At 44.2% G+C, this 14,620-nt stretch overlaps 1 protein-coding gene across 1 annotated transcript in view; it reads right to left on the bottom strand.

Annotated features, from left to right (window-relative positions):
• Nucleotides 1-14,620, bottom strand: part of LOC146179252 (calcium-activated chloride channel regulator 3A-1-like) — a 47,375-nt gene that overhangs the window by 25,616 nt on the left and 7,139 nt on the right. Inside the window, exons 2-4 of the mRNA XM_084580160.1 lie at nucleotides 12,545-12,842; nucleotides 6,084-6,190; nucleotides 4,410-4,583 (exon numbers count right to left, since the gene is read on the bottom strand). Of these exons, the coding sequence (XP_084436286.1) occupies nucleotides 4,410-4,583; nucleotides 6,084-6,190; nucleotides 12,545-12,842 (579 nt within the window). The remainder of the gene's footprint in view (nucleotides 1-4,409; nucleotides 4,584-6,083; nucleotides 6,191-12,544; nucleotides 12,843-14,620) is intronic.

The following is a 14,620-nucleotide window of genomic DNA, read 5'->3' as shown; positions in this document are numbered from 1 at the left end:
GTCTGTCTGCCTGTCTGTCTGTCTGTCTGTCTGTCTGTCTGTCTGTCTGTCTGCCTGTCTGTCTGTCTGTCTGTCTGTCTGTCTGTCTGTCTGTCTGTCTGTCTGTCTGTCTGTCTGTCTGTCTGTCTGTCTGCCTGTCTGCCTGTCTGCCTGTCTGCCTGTCTGCCTGTCTGCCTGTCTGCCTGTCTGCCTGTCTGTCTGTCTGTCTGTCTGTCTGTCTGTCTGTCTGTCTGTCTGTCTGTCTGTCTGTCTGTCTGTCTGTCTGTCTGTCTGTCTGTCTGTCTGTCTGTCTGTCTGTCTGTCTGTCTGTCTGTCTGTCTGTCTGTCTGTCTGTCTGTCTGTCTGTTAATCGCGTGTGCTGCTTAACGAGCTCTGTTCTACCACTTCCTTTTAATGCTACACTCATTATATTCTTTTCGGAGTTTGCTGCGTTTTCCTCAATATAATAACCTCTGTCCTTCCCTGAAAATAAGCATAGGTAAAGTATGGGTATTACACTTCCTTTTTTGGAAACAAAGAATTCGTTTAGTTAAATACACCAATTCCACTTTTATTTTAAGTATTTCGTGGTCGTGATGCGGATGTAAGGTAACTACTTGCCCATAAGTACTCTTCGCGTCCAATCATAAATTGCCGTTCCTTTCCTGGATTGTTGAACGTTATTGTACTGTGCTTATTCATTTTGAACCGAGCCATTTGGCTTTGGTGGTAAGGATCTCGGTCATGTTTTGCGGTTCGCTCATTGCGTTACTATGCAAAGCGATGTCATGAGCGAATACTGAGGTACTGTACATAAAAGTCTATTCTTAACTACTCTTAGTTCTCTCCTCTGAATACCTCATGTGAGCAAGCAAGGAATAGTACCGAGAAGATGGCGTCACCTTGCTTGGCACACATGTTCTAATGCAGCATGAAATTGCTAGTTCTTACTGTTCCCCAAGGTTATTTATACTTAGATTGCGCGTAGACACATTTTTTTCTGGCCAGTGCGGTTGCACTACTCCATCTTACAGTAGCCGTGCTGCGTGCAGACAGTATCGTTAAATTACTCTATTAGGGCGAATGCCTAAGCTATGTTGTGTCGGCAAAATGTGTAGCGCGTGCAGCTTTTTCGATCCTCTTGTTTCAGGTTGGCAGATAGACATATTGTGTGCTGATGAATGTCTACAAGAAACTGTATTTGGACCTCCATAGGCTACTTTTGAAGCGGCGTGCCTAAGCCTCTTCTGACCCTGCTATTGCGTTATTGAGCACCAAATGCTGTTACTGTCGTTGACAATGACTTTGTGGTCATGCTGAGCCAAATCCGGGAGTCGTTATCCGGGGGCCGAAGCAGTCACATTCGGGCATCAAACGGGAGTAAACTGGACGCGTTTTTCTCCCTCGTACAGCTAAAAAAAATTTATTTTGCAGTTTCTTCTTGATGGTTTCTGAGATATCGCCTTAGCTGCTTATTTAAAACGCGCTGAATTTTATTCTGTCATTACTAACAACCCAGAAAAAAAGAGGCACAATATCATAATATGTATACAAAGAGAACACAACGCAGACGCATATCAGATAACTGCGAATACAAACAGAAGAAACAAAATTTTCTCTTTCACATTCATGGCATGACTGACCTTAACACTCAAGCACATAACCTAACCCTATCTCACAAAACCCATCTTGCACCAGCTAGCCACACAGTCTTTTATTCTGAGATTTCTAATAACGCCATTATAAAAGAAGGCAGTACATGCACCAAACACTTCCTTTTCCTCGGTTGCCTGTGAGCAGCTTTTGAGGGAGTGCCACTCAATGGTAAGAGGAGCACTCCAGGGTTAGAGAGGCGCTGCGCGGGTGGACAATGGCTTCAGCGTCGTCTCCAAGTGTGGCACCACAGTCTCATGTCCGTAATCCTTTAGTGCTTGCATCTACTCTCCTATACTGGAGAGGCAGTAATTTATTCATACCTGGGTCTGTATTGCTCAGAATGAATAGTCTACAGTGTTTGGTGAAGTATAAATTGAGTGTGGGCCACTTGGTTCAAATGTCTTTCTAGCACGCGAGCCTAGGAAAGAATTGATGAACACTTAAGCTACTCCTTATTTGGGGGGTTTGACGCGAAAACTTTAGTAGCTCCCGTGAGCGGTTTCTCTTGCGCGTTTAGCCATCCGTGCACACTCACCCTTCATAGATATGCACTTGCACTGCATTCCGATCGAACCATACCACTGATAATTAAAGAGGTCGGTTCAAATGTCCCTCTGTGTCATATATTGGTGCATGCTCAATACCTGGAGCTTTCAAGCCGACAGATAAAAATTTGTTAATCCATCAAATCTACCGCATTTTCTTTCATTTTGTTAATTCTTGCAAGATGGTGCTGGATTTCTTAATTGTTGCTTCTGTAATCACGTACATACTCATTCTTGTGCAGTTTATGTGAGAATTTCCACTGCCCGACCACCATAGTACGACAATTTTCTCGACTATCGCATAAAAATTGCGGGACAACCGTTATTCCTACGGGGAGTTCCTAGTCCTAGACCTGTAGTCCTAGAGAGAGGTGGTGCCATACGATTCGTTGTTGCTTATAGCATACATCTGCTGGTCATCTTGGAGGCCATCTTAAGATAGAGATTTGAAGCGACGTGATATGCAGACTAAAGTTTATGCCTTCGAAGGTCTCAGATTGTAATGTAATCGATTGTGATTGTGAGTGATTGTGATGTTGTCGTTCGTAGTAGAGTTTCGTGTTATGGCATACAGTAAGCCTTTGCCTACATCATACATCTAATCATATCAGAGGATAGCTAGAGACATGGGTTGAAACTGACAACATATATAAGTGCACCCGTATGTCAAGCCAAACTTTCAGTGTGACGAATGACAAATCACGTCCTTTACTCAAGGCCCACGCAAAACAGACTACCAGAAAAAAAAATTTCTATGCTTCCCAAGAACATTACTTAAAAGCATTTAACATGTGGAAAGTTCCTAGCGATACGCATAAGCAGCGTTACTCAGAAACTCTGACGTCGTCATTGTCCTCAGTATTATGAGGAATCACTTGCAAGGCGCTGCAAGTGTTAGCTGGCAGCTGGCATGACTAAGCACTGATTCTTGGAAGCTTTGTGCTCCTTAACGACGCCACATTATATCAGAAATTTTAGAGCAGCTGCCAACTCGGGTGCTCAGTTCGAAGTATAAAGTTGAAATAAAGATCAACTTGCTCTCGTCTTTGATGTCAAGTATATGCCCGCTAACGATGGAGCTCTATCGTGTCATACGTTTAAAGAAGGAGCTTAATATCCCGTATTTTTTCCATAGCCAAAATTTCATCAAAATTGATGAAAGTACTCCTGAGCCCGCCACAATAACAAAGCCTAAGAAAAGGAGACTTCATGTTATCAACGTTTGATGACAAGGTTACCTTCCATATAAAATATTAAACAAGAAATCCTTTAATGTGGGCCACGCATTCGCAACACACCTAACTTGTGGGTAAAGTGTCTTCACAGGACAGTTGCTACGTGAGGATAACATCCCAATTATCCGAAAATTTTTAGATGGAATTTTTCGCCATACATTGGCAAACGCTGATGCTCAGGTAGACACTTTGCATCCCGAAGCGCTAGCGCAGCGTAGAACAGGATATGATGATGGCAGCAACAAGGGGACAATAGAGTGACCTGTGGGAGATAGTGGCTTATCTGTTGTGGCCAAAAATACAAAGCTAGTCGGCTCCCCTTCGAAAAAAGTCACTTGGACAAAGTTAGTGGGCGCTCCCGAGAGAAAGCAGGGCTAACTGCCGGAAATCCGAACCAAAGACTGTCAACGTGATCCTTCTCCGCAATCTTACAGTTTAAATCTGTAGGAACCGGTGTCATGAATAGGCAATGGAATAGAAATAGGCATTCGTAGGCAGTCTCTGTAACAACTATCCTGCATAGATGACAGCTTACGTTTGGAGTCATTTTCGACGAGACATCACACAAATCATGAGTTAGGGTACATAAAGGAAAGGCTGACGCGAGCGCCCGAGTTTTTCCTCCTTTTGACAATGACGCTATAAGTATTAATGAATCGGTAAGTTCCCTCTACTGCTCTAAACTTTTCATTTCACTTCCTCAATGCAGGCACCTCCTTGAAAAAGAAAAACGTCATGCTGACGTTCGAAGACTTGCTGCCCACTTGAAATAACGCGTAGACTTCCTACATTCAAACAAAATCTGACTGGTGGTCACGTGTCTATAACAGAGAGTAACGTACACCTTTCCCGTAATCCGATTACCTAATCAAATGCCCATTAACTAATTGGCATCCTTTTAAATAATTAAACGACGATAGATGTATCAGGAGGACCGCCACAATGTCTCTGGCCAATGCGTCGTGGCTGCAGATGCATGGCAAGATATACTTACATTGTTCTGGTACGGCATGAACATGATGGATGACTCGACGTGGGTCTTACGTGGCACCATGACCTCCACCGTACAGTTCTTTGGGATCTGGCAATCCGTGAACATCGTGCATATTTCACCACTTTTGGTCGTGGTCCGGAAGCGAATCTCCTCAGAGCACGAGTTCAGCCTCACCTAGGAGCATGATGGAGAAGAAAAAAAAAAGAATAATAAGATGTTTCAACTGAGTGCCTTTGATTTCAAGACGATGTGTCGACTGCAAACTATTGAATCGCTCGACTGCAGAAGCAGGGCTCCTATTTTCACAATAAAGTTTAAACTTTTAAGCTATACGCTGCTTGTTACAGAAGGTAGAGAACAGCGTTAGAAAAGCAGAGAACAGCGTTGGAAAACGGATCAAGACAGCACACGACAGACAGCTCCGCTATTGCGGTACCAATTTTTTCAAGACCTGCCGATTTTAAGACTTGGTAGAATACGGGGCTAATACGAAGGTGGTGAAAAACAAGTGATTATTGACTCATCGCTAATGTGCTCTATTCTGCAACGAAATATGGTAGAAACTTGCGATATAAGTCTGGAACAGATTACACTAACTCAGGTGCCTGAGATTATGCTGAGGTCGCCCACATTAAGAACTTGCATGAGTAGCAGAATAGTCATAGCCCCTGCGCCGTTTTCGTGCACTGTAGGCTTTACAACTTATAACTCATGTACATTTCTGATCTTGGTTTAAAATATTTTGTCACAAACCTTTCCGCTTCATTGTGCTCTTAGTTTTGATTAGATATTAGGGCACTTTATAGCGATATTTGGCTTTCAGAGCTGTGTCTGCACTAACCGGAGAACAACAAAAAGGTCATCTCTCCGCTTCAGCGTATTCTTAGTTCTGACGCGACATTTGGAAGGTTTATTGATGATGTTATGGTTTTTGGGCTGTATCATCATCCAGAATCATCTGGGAGAAGGCGGTTATATCAGAAAAGTAATCTTCGAGATAGACTAGTGTTCTTTCCAAACTCAAGTTCAACGTCACGTTTTAATGAAAAGTTCTTTGTTTCAGGTAGCAAATTGTTTGCGACGCAAAATATTTGCACTCGTCTTTTTGCGCAACCAGCGTTTTATTTGTTAATGCGGTATATTTGAACATATCAGCAGACGTGGTTTGTTACAAGTGTAGTTTTAGTGTGTGTTCACAGTTTTCACTCCGAAATATATGAAATCAGTGCCTCTAAGACTGTCATCAACAGAAGAACGCTAGCACTGTCCAAATTATCTGAACTTTCCTGGTCAACGTTCTCCGGTCTAACATTTCGGCCGCAGCGGGAGAGATTCTCCCCTTACTAAAATTTTCGATAGACGTTTTGCGGTCACTTATTACTTGTTTAGTGTGTGTTCACGCTTTTCACTCCGAAATTTATGAAATCAGTGCCTTAAGACTGTCATCAGCAGAAGAACGCTAGCACACTGCTTCAGCGTGATAATGACCTGCTTCTAGGTTGATAACTGAGGCTGTTGATTGTTTATATCGGAAAAACACACCTTAATCAAGATCGTACCCAGTTTGCCGCTCCCCTTTTGTATGCCGTCTTTCAGAAGGTCTTGTATGTGTATGTTTTCGCAACATTTTTATCACAGACTTGCTTTCATCTCCCCGTTTTTAACGGCACTCACCTTCCTATCGTCGCAATAGGTGAGGGGAAATGTGTCGTCGCCCTGGCTTCCGTACTCGTCGAACACGCCATACCGGTAGTGGGCCCATTCGTGCACAAATACGTAGGCTGTAAGGATGAAATGGCGATGAAAAATGGTGCAATTAGCATGTAACTTACCACAGTTGGTAGAACCTCCAATTGGTGTCATTTCTCCCTAAGGAATTTCATTTTTATCCTTTAAGTTTTATCCTTTAAGTGTCTTATGTGGCAAACTGCATTATTAAATAAATGACAACACGCTGCTGGGCAGCGAACTAGAGCAGTTAGGCTTATCGCCAGTGTCAGTATGACTGTTTTCAAAGTGCAGTAATCAAATAGAAAAACATTTATTAGTGACAGAATATGGCTAGCCCCCCTGGATTCTCCTGGCTCGCAGACTTAAGGGGAATGGGGATGGAGCCGTTTCAGATGCTGGCGCCTGGAGGTCTTGTGCCCCGGCTGCCTCTTTCTCCAAGCAGATGGTTAGAAGCTGGAGCTAAGGGTCCCAACTACGCAGCAAGGTATTCCAGGTTGCTCTACTATTTACTTTGTGCGCTTCCTCGATAGAGAGTGAACATTCTAAAATTATGTGATCGAGGGTTCCTCTCTCATCACAGTTTTTGCATTTATCATCCTCCGCGCGCGTTTTCCTATTTGTATTGCTATTGCGCGGGCAGCACTAGTGAGCATGAGCGAACAGCTGATCTTGGGGGCGGGTTGTTATCGGCGAAAAAACGAGAGTAGATAAGCACGTCGAAATTAAGGCGCGGGGCCTTTCGTCCTGGCGGCAAGGCCAAAGCGGGGCGGCCAGCGAGCGTCACGGGCCATCCGGGCATGCACGGACGACGGAAAGAAGACCGGAGGCACGAAGAAGGAAGGAGTGCGTGTAGAAATGGCCTAGGCGCATTCGCGTGAGCTGTTGACACGAGAGAAGCAATGTCGCTTGGGCCGCAGCTAGTGCTTTGGCGCCATCGCTCGCCCTGTTCGCGCCGCAGTGTGTTTTGTTTGCCGCGGTGAAGCCCTGACCCTAGTTCGGTTTTATCCTTGGCAATGTATTGTCGTGCTGGTCGACATCATGTCTCCAGCGCAGTGGCGTTTCTTTTGTTTGTTCTTTTTATTAAATGCTTTTGCATTTGTCCGGAAATAAACCAGTGTTTTTAAGAGAGACTGGAACTAATTGGCACTCACCGGCGAGGCCATGGCTCGCGGACCCCTGTTCTGAAGGCGAGGCATTCAATACCTAAGCTGATAACCGGGTGCGGCCACGTGTAGGTTTCCAATCGTCTCCAGGGGCGGGGGGAGGGCAGTCTGCGTTTCAATCTATAATGCTGCGTAATCTTTCCACATTTTAGCGGGCGTTCTCCGCTCCCTCGGTCGCCAAAGTATGTTCCCGGTGATAGCTGCGTGAGCCGATGTCCAAATTATCTGAACTTTCCTGGTCAACGTTCTCCGGTCTAACATTTCGGCCACAGCGGGAGAGATTCTCCCCTTACTAAAATTTTCGATAGACGTTTTGCGGTCACTTATTACTTGTTGTGCTTCCGTTCATAAGCTAGCCAACGCTATCGCAACTTCGGCAGCTTCAATGCTCTGCTCGTGCCGGATGGCGGCCGCCATGGCGTAACATCGGCCTTTGACGACAGCTGCCACCATGATGCCACCGCAACCTCCGGTGACATCCGCATAGGCTATCGCACCTACCGACATTTATCCGGTTATAATTTCTAGAGCCTTGGCTTTGTTTTGCCTTCTGCCATTGTTGTGTTCCGCCGATTGCATGTCTTTTGACACGAGGTGATTCTAACTTTGTACAGGATAACTCCTCCTGTCTCTGCCTTTACAAAAATGGATATTGAATTTCTGTTACCCACGTAATGTGCTTTTGATGAGTCATCAACCACTCAAAGGAGATTCAAGATTAGATGTGTTTTAACATCATATCCGCAGCAGACTTTCCTTTGAGATCACACATGAAGTTTTGTGCTTGGAAAACGCAACAGTATTTTTGGGTAGGACCTAATGTGGAAATACATTGACTTTCTCAAATGAGGAAATGTATACATCACTAAGTGAATATATATTATTTCTTTGTTAACTGCACACTTTCAGAGCCCTATGTTTTCATTTCTGATTAGCATATGTAGGATGTTGCCTAAGAAACAATTTTTATGTGTTTTAACATGTGATCCGCAACAGACTTTCATTTGAGATTACGCAAGAAGTTTTGTACTTGGAAAACAAAACAGTATTTTTTTATAGGAGCTAATGTGGAAATACATTGACTTTCTCAAATGAGGGAAATTATACATCACTAAGCGAATGTATATTCTTTACTATGTTTTCATTTCTGTTTAGCATGCACTGTAAAAACAAAAACAACTTTTTGGACATTTGTTTCATTCAAAACACGCTTACACCCTGCGTCTTGGGTGTTTGAAATAACTTCTTGCCAAGCGAATGGGTGCTGTGGTTGGACAATATGCTTGAGGGTGTTACGGGCAAGGATATTGTTGTGTACGCGAACCGACGCACTGCCACACCGCCTCCAAGCTAACGGACGCAAGGCCGCTCCATTTCCAATGCCTCCTTGCACCTGCGAGCAGGCCGTTTTGGAGAGACCAGCAGGGGTACCCCGGCCTGCGCCGACGACGACGCGCGGACGTAACCCGAGCCGTGCGTTGACTCGGAACTGGACCGTCCTGGGAGCATGTGCGCGACCAGGGCACGAGAAGCAATGCCTTCTTTATAATGCATGATATTTTGCGTGTTTCTTAAGCTTTCGAGCTCCTTGCTCTGCGTATAGATTAGCCGAGCCCTCAGTCATCGCAACGCTTCCCGAAATGTTTAGATACAAATAAGATTTAGTTACCAGTAAAATAGTGTTGGCGCTGCTGCGCTTGCCGGTATTGAAGCTTGGTCGCACTTTTTTCCTTAAAGGTTCGTGCTACAGCTCCGTGTTCAGCGAAAATTACGCCCAAGGTAGCAACCACCGAAGAGCCAGCGCTGATAAATTTGCCAGCGATGCCAAACTCGACATGTTAAAATGACTGCAGTGGACAAAATAATGCGCATAGGTACCTAGAACATTAGATGCAAGTTCTAATGGTCAAGAAGTTGCAATTGTTAGAGCAGCCGCAATGACCTGCACACTTCGAAACATGCTTCGAAACACTATGTCCCAATCTTATGAATGCAGTCCAGACATAAGAAGCAAATACGTTACCGACATAACCAGCTCCCCGAGTGGCCGAGTGGTTAGCGTAGAAAACTACGGAGTAAGAGGTACCGAGTTCGAATCGCGCGAGAGGTGCAGTTTTTTTTTTCGCTTAGTTTTAGCTATTACTTTTTATCCAAAAGTGCTCATTGGTCAACACTCATGAACAACACACAAGAAATGCACACATTAGGTACCAACCAGAAACACGGTGGCCAACTTTCTTGTGAAACTCATCAAACTTGCATCAAGAAAATGTATAGAAATGTTAATGTGCATGATGAGGAATGTAATTACCATTTAATCAGAAACTCATTAAGCTTTTTTGTAAGGGTGTTGCCCAGAGTATTTCGATTTGAGAGGTTCGCATGGCCTCAGCTAGTTCTGTAAATGATCTGCGCACTCCTAGAGCTAGCATCGCTTTCGTCGGTATGCATATGGATAGTCTTAGCACTTTTGCTGATGCATTTCCTCATTAGGGAATATATTTTTGCTCTTTCCGCAATTTTTAAATTACGGTACGGTGTTGCGTAGCTTATCCGGCTTACGACAGCTTTTCTTAAGCTACGTCTTCAGTTTTCTCTTTAATCCTCAATCTTTATAGGCCACTAGCCTGATTAGACTCAGAGTCTGCATCATGTGACGCTCCGGCCTCTTGATATTCTCGACATTGCGACAATGCGACTGGAGGATCAGGCCTAGGATTCTGATTTGCTCAACCTTTCTTACGTGTGTATCGTCCACATTAATGTTTCTATCCGAGGGTGCATTGCCCCTTAGGTGCTTCGAACTATATATAAAGAGTTCGGAATTTTTGTGGTTGTAGAAGAACGGCTGATTGGGCGAGTTGGTGAACCATGATGGACAGTAATATACGTACGCAACAAAGACGAGACAAAGAGGAGAAGTTGACAACGACGGCGCAGATGATTGGCAGGCCAACGACGGTGGTTGGCCTGCCAATCCTCTCTTCGCCGCAATGTAAGAATGGCGTCACTGGCGATTTGAAGCAGATTTTGTCGAGCGGCTGCCCCGGTTGACCCATAGTGTGTTATCGTAGGCGTACATATTAAATTAGTCCCTCGAGCTTTGCTACTTTGCCGAGGAGTTCTATCATGGTCACGTTGAAAATGGAGCAGCAGAGACGCCTGTGATGTGCCCTGGCTTCCTAGTTCAATCGTGGGGGGAGATTCTGAAGCTTGAAATCTCAAGCGATGAGTTCTGCCCATCAAGAAATTACTGCTGTACGTGTGTGTTTTGGTACCTTCGTCTAACTTGATCAGTCCTTCTAGCATTGCCTCATGTTTCACATGATTATGAGCTTTCGTGAGATCTAGGTCCAAGTTTGTCTGTGCGTCCTTTGACTTTGAGTCTATTACATTTATATCGCGTTTAATTTGGAGCATGTCGTCCTGCGTACAAAGGTGAGGTCTGAAGCCGCTCATCTCATTCGGCCACAGTCTGTTCCGCCCCATGAACCCTATTAGTCCGGTTTGGAAAAGCGTGTTCACTCAATCTCCCTACGTAGGAGGTTAGTAATATTAGTCCTAAATCTGCCAGTTGGGGAGGATTCCCTGATTCTGGTAATAGAATGATTTTTGCTGTTTTCCACTGCTGTGGCAGCTCGCTTTTTTCCCAGCATTCCTGCATACACTCCGTTATGTGCCTAATGGAGTCGCCGTCTAGGTTTCTTCACGTTTTGTTCTTAACCCAGTCTGGTCCCGAATTCGTTTTGAGTCTCACGGTTCCTGCCCTCATCTCAACCTCCTTGATGTTTGGTGTTTCGCTGGGCATTCTGTTGTAATCGGGGAGGGATGTAGGCGAGGTATCTCCCACGTATGTTTCTATTACGTTTTCATGAAGTCCTCGTCGTCTTTATCGTACGCGCGCCTAGTATTTGCTGGCCTTATGTCACATGGCGTCTTATACTTTTCCGGGCCTAACAGGTTGCGAAAGATGTTCCATGTTTTAGAGAGAATCGTATTTCTCTCCACTTCATCGCCCTTATTATGTGAGTTTTGCTCACATAGTTTGCAAGTGTAGCTGAGGGTTCGAGAGAATCGTGTCTGTCGAGGGGCAGACATAGTGGCCGAATAAAACGTACACTCGTCAAATACCAAAAAAAAAATGATTTAAACATGACCTTTCGGGACACCTACGGGTCTCTTGATCACAATGAAAGAATGTGTGACATGGGCCGCCTTTCATATATGAGGCGACCCATTTTAGTTTTTTTTTAATATTACACCTTACATTACAGGCCCGGGAAGAGCTTCTATTTAAAATTACAACTAAGCTGAAGTGCATTTTACTATAATCCTGGAGAGCCATTTTAGCACAACCTCTTAGTGCACTGGTCGTGCCAATTGAATTGGAACAATGAATAATTAACGTGCCAAGAAAAAGATCTGAAAGTAATTTAAATCTTCTCGCTCTTAAATGTGATTAAAAACAAACATATAAACTACACTGTTTCAAGATATAACTATTTTAGTTATAAGCTGTCGTCAAAGAATTCTGCAAAGCCGTTAATTGCACTGGGTCGTGTCCGCAACAGGCTTGCTCTTCAACACTTTTCTTGAAAGCAATGTGGAAACCAAGTTGTCGACTCCTATCAATATGTACAAGACATTGCTTATTTTGTTTTGTTTTTCATTGTAAACTTCAGCAAGGAAGATTTGCTTCGTTAGTATTGGGAGCTAGCGTATGTGATGCCTTGGCTAACGTCTCCCCTTTCAGGATTTTTTTCGGTCTCCAGCTTCTGCTGATTGACGCTTTCATAGCCCATATAAGCTTTCACTGTTTTCACGAATCACCAGCGATGAAAATGTGTACGTGGGTACTAACAATCTGGCAGCGGACGACTCAAGGTGATCGTTTATTAGCTGGAAGCTTAAAAATGATGCCGTTCGTTTGCCCAATAATCAAAATGCGGTCCGTATTCCGAGTCTGCGTCGTTATTGAAAGTGCCGCTATGTCCCTGACATGGAATCATGTTATTGATGGAAATGCCAGAACCTGAAGTCGCCACCAGTTCCAGTTTTGTGGCGGCAACGTCCGACTTCGACATTTCCACCAATGAGATTTATTCAATTTAAGTGAGATACCGATAACGACGCAAACTCAGAATACGGACCCTGCCTCCGTTTCGTAAGAAAGGCACAATGCAACCTGGCCGGTTTTCAAAAAAAAATGCTTTTGGCTTCTTTGGCTAAACACAAGCGTACCTGGATTAATGTACTTCGCCATGGTCGATGCCTTCAGTTCCGCGATGAATGCAGGAGGAATCTGTATAAAATCTCCCGGCTGGCCGCAGAGCCGCGACTGTTTCGTGAACGGCCGGTCTTCGTGAGCTGACGCTGGAAGCTCAATGCGGACGTCGCTCTTTTCGAAGGAGTTCCCAGACACGAGTCTCGCACTGCTCCTCTTGGGCCACGTGTACGGGAAGTGGATGGTCACGTGTTTGAAGAACACACGTCCGTTCGTTGCCCGGTGCAGGAATTCGGAAGAAGACTGAAGCAGGACCTATGGGTGGCGATACACCATTTCTGCCATTCACTCAGGCATGCTTATATTATATATTACCCACAGAAGTTGCTCCTAAGCGCAAGCATTCCTACGGACACATTGAGAAGTTCGTCGTGTTAGCTTAATACAGCTGACAGAGCGCGAAAAGGTAGGCAAAAGGTAGGAGACGAAGAACTGTCATTTTATTTCGGTCATACTCAGCATGCTAATAGCGGGCCGCAGTAATGTCCGCACTGCTAAAAATGAAAAAAAAAAGAAATAATTTTAACTACTACTTACTGCGGAAAATATCCGTTTGACGTCTAAGATGTTTCGCATAACTGTATGGCTGGTCAAACAAGACCAGGAACGTCATTCGACAAAAACTATGAACACAACGACGCAGTTTCCCAACTATGCTTACTCCAGCAAGCATAGTGGGAAACTGCGTAGGCAGTTTTTTTTAATGTATTCATTAAACTGACTGAAGCCTTTGGAGTTCTAATCGGCCCTGCATAATAATCGTTTGGAGATTTAGCTGCCAACAAGTTACATGTCGCATTCCGAAGCGTGCTGTTCTGCATATAAATGTAAAGACACTGTTGTTTTTAGTCCTAAGTAGTTAAGATTCTACTTCATTCTAATATAAACTATATATATATATATATATGTGTGTGTGTTCTTACTTTAAATATTATATTCGCCTTTACGAGCGTTCTGCCTTGCTGAGCTATTTCTCTTGATTGTAATAAACATATTTGTTGTTTCCATATCGTGCTGCAGTGACGTATGTATTCCATAACACGTTTGAATATCATGGTCGAATTTTTAATGAACTTCTGAAATTTGCTGTTTCCTCCTGCTATGTTGCGTACGGGTTTCCTCGGCCTTTGTCAAGCTGTTTGTGTACAGCTTTTAGCCCAGGCAGCCATTTACTTGTTAGAAACTATAATTTGATTTGATTTGATTTGATATACCTCCACCATCTCTACACTGTAAAAACAAAAACACCTTTTTGGGCATTTGTCTGATTCAAAACACCATTACACCCTGAGTCTAGGGTGTTCGTGCCATTGGAAATCACCTCTTGCATGCCAAAGGGGTGCTTTGGTTGGAGAATATGCCTTAGGGTGTTACGGGCAAGCAATATCACCTAACATGCTGGGGGTATATGGCTGCGTAACTTCGTAGTCTTTTATACACAAGCGGCGCTCCTAATATAACAAAACACCTAAATAAAGCACCAAAAGTAACGCTAAAATTAAAATTACACACGAGTGCTTTCTAAAAATGAAACAGAAACTGAAACAAAATTTCACTGCCAGGAGGCCGCCGGTAGCTACTAACGCTCTTTTCAAATTTCACAATATGGCCGTTAGCATTGTGGGGTGCGTTTCGACCCCGTTTCGGCGAATGCTGAATGTGCTTCTTCGATTGTTTACCCTCGTGAAATGTGTTGCATTTCCCACGCATATGTGTTACAGAAGTGCGTACGCTTGTGAAGTGCCTTCTACATGTGGTGTTTAACGCAAACGGGCATTTATCGTGTCGGCAAGTGTCCGGACTTCTTTTTGCTTTGCTCAGGCGGAAGGACTGCTGCGCCCCTTTATGTTTGAGATGTTCGAAAGAAGAAGGCATGGACGATTTTTTTTTCTGCGTGAATAAGAGGTATATGCGCCGACTACATTGCACTCGCGCTGAAATCGCACTGGTTGGTTCGGTGCCGGTGATACGAAGGCGGACAGCGTACTGCGCGGCTGACGCAATCGTCTGTAAAGGTAAGCATATTCTCACGC

The sequence above is a fragment of the Amblyomma maculatum genome, chromosome 9 (genome assembly GCF_055883805.1).
Source record: "Amblyomma maculatum isolate TAMU_Amacu chromosome 9, ASM5588380v1, whole genome shotgun sequence".
NCBI classification, from domain to species: Eukaryota; Metazoa; Arthropoda; class Arachnida; order Ixodida; family Ixodidae; genus Amblyomma; species Amblyomma maculatum.
This window is presented reverse-complemented; position numbering and strand designations above follow the sequence as displayed.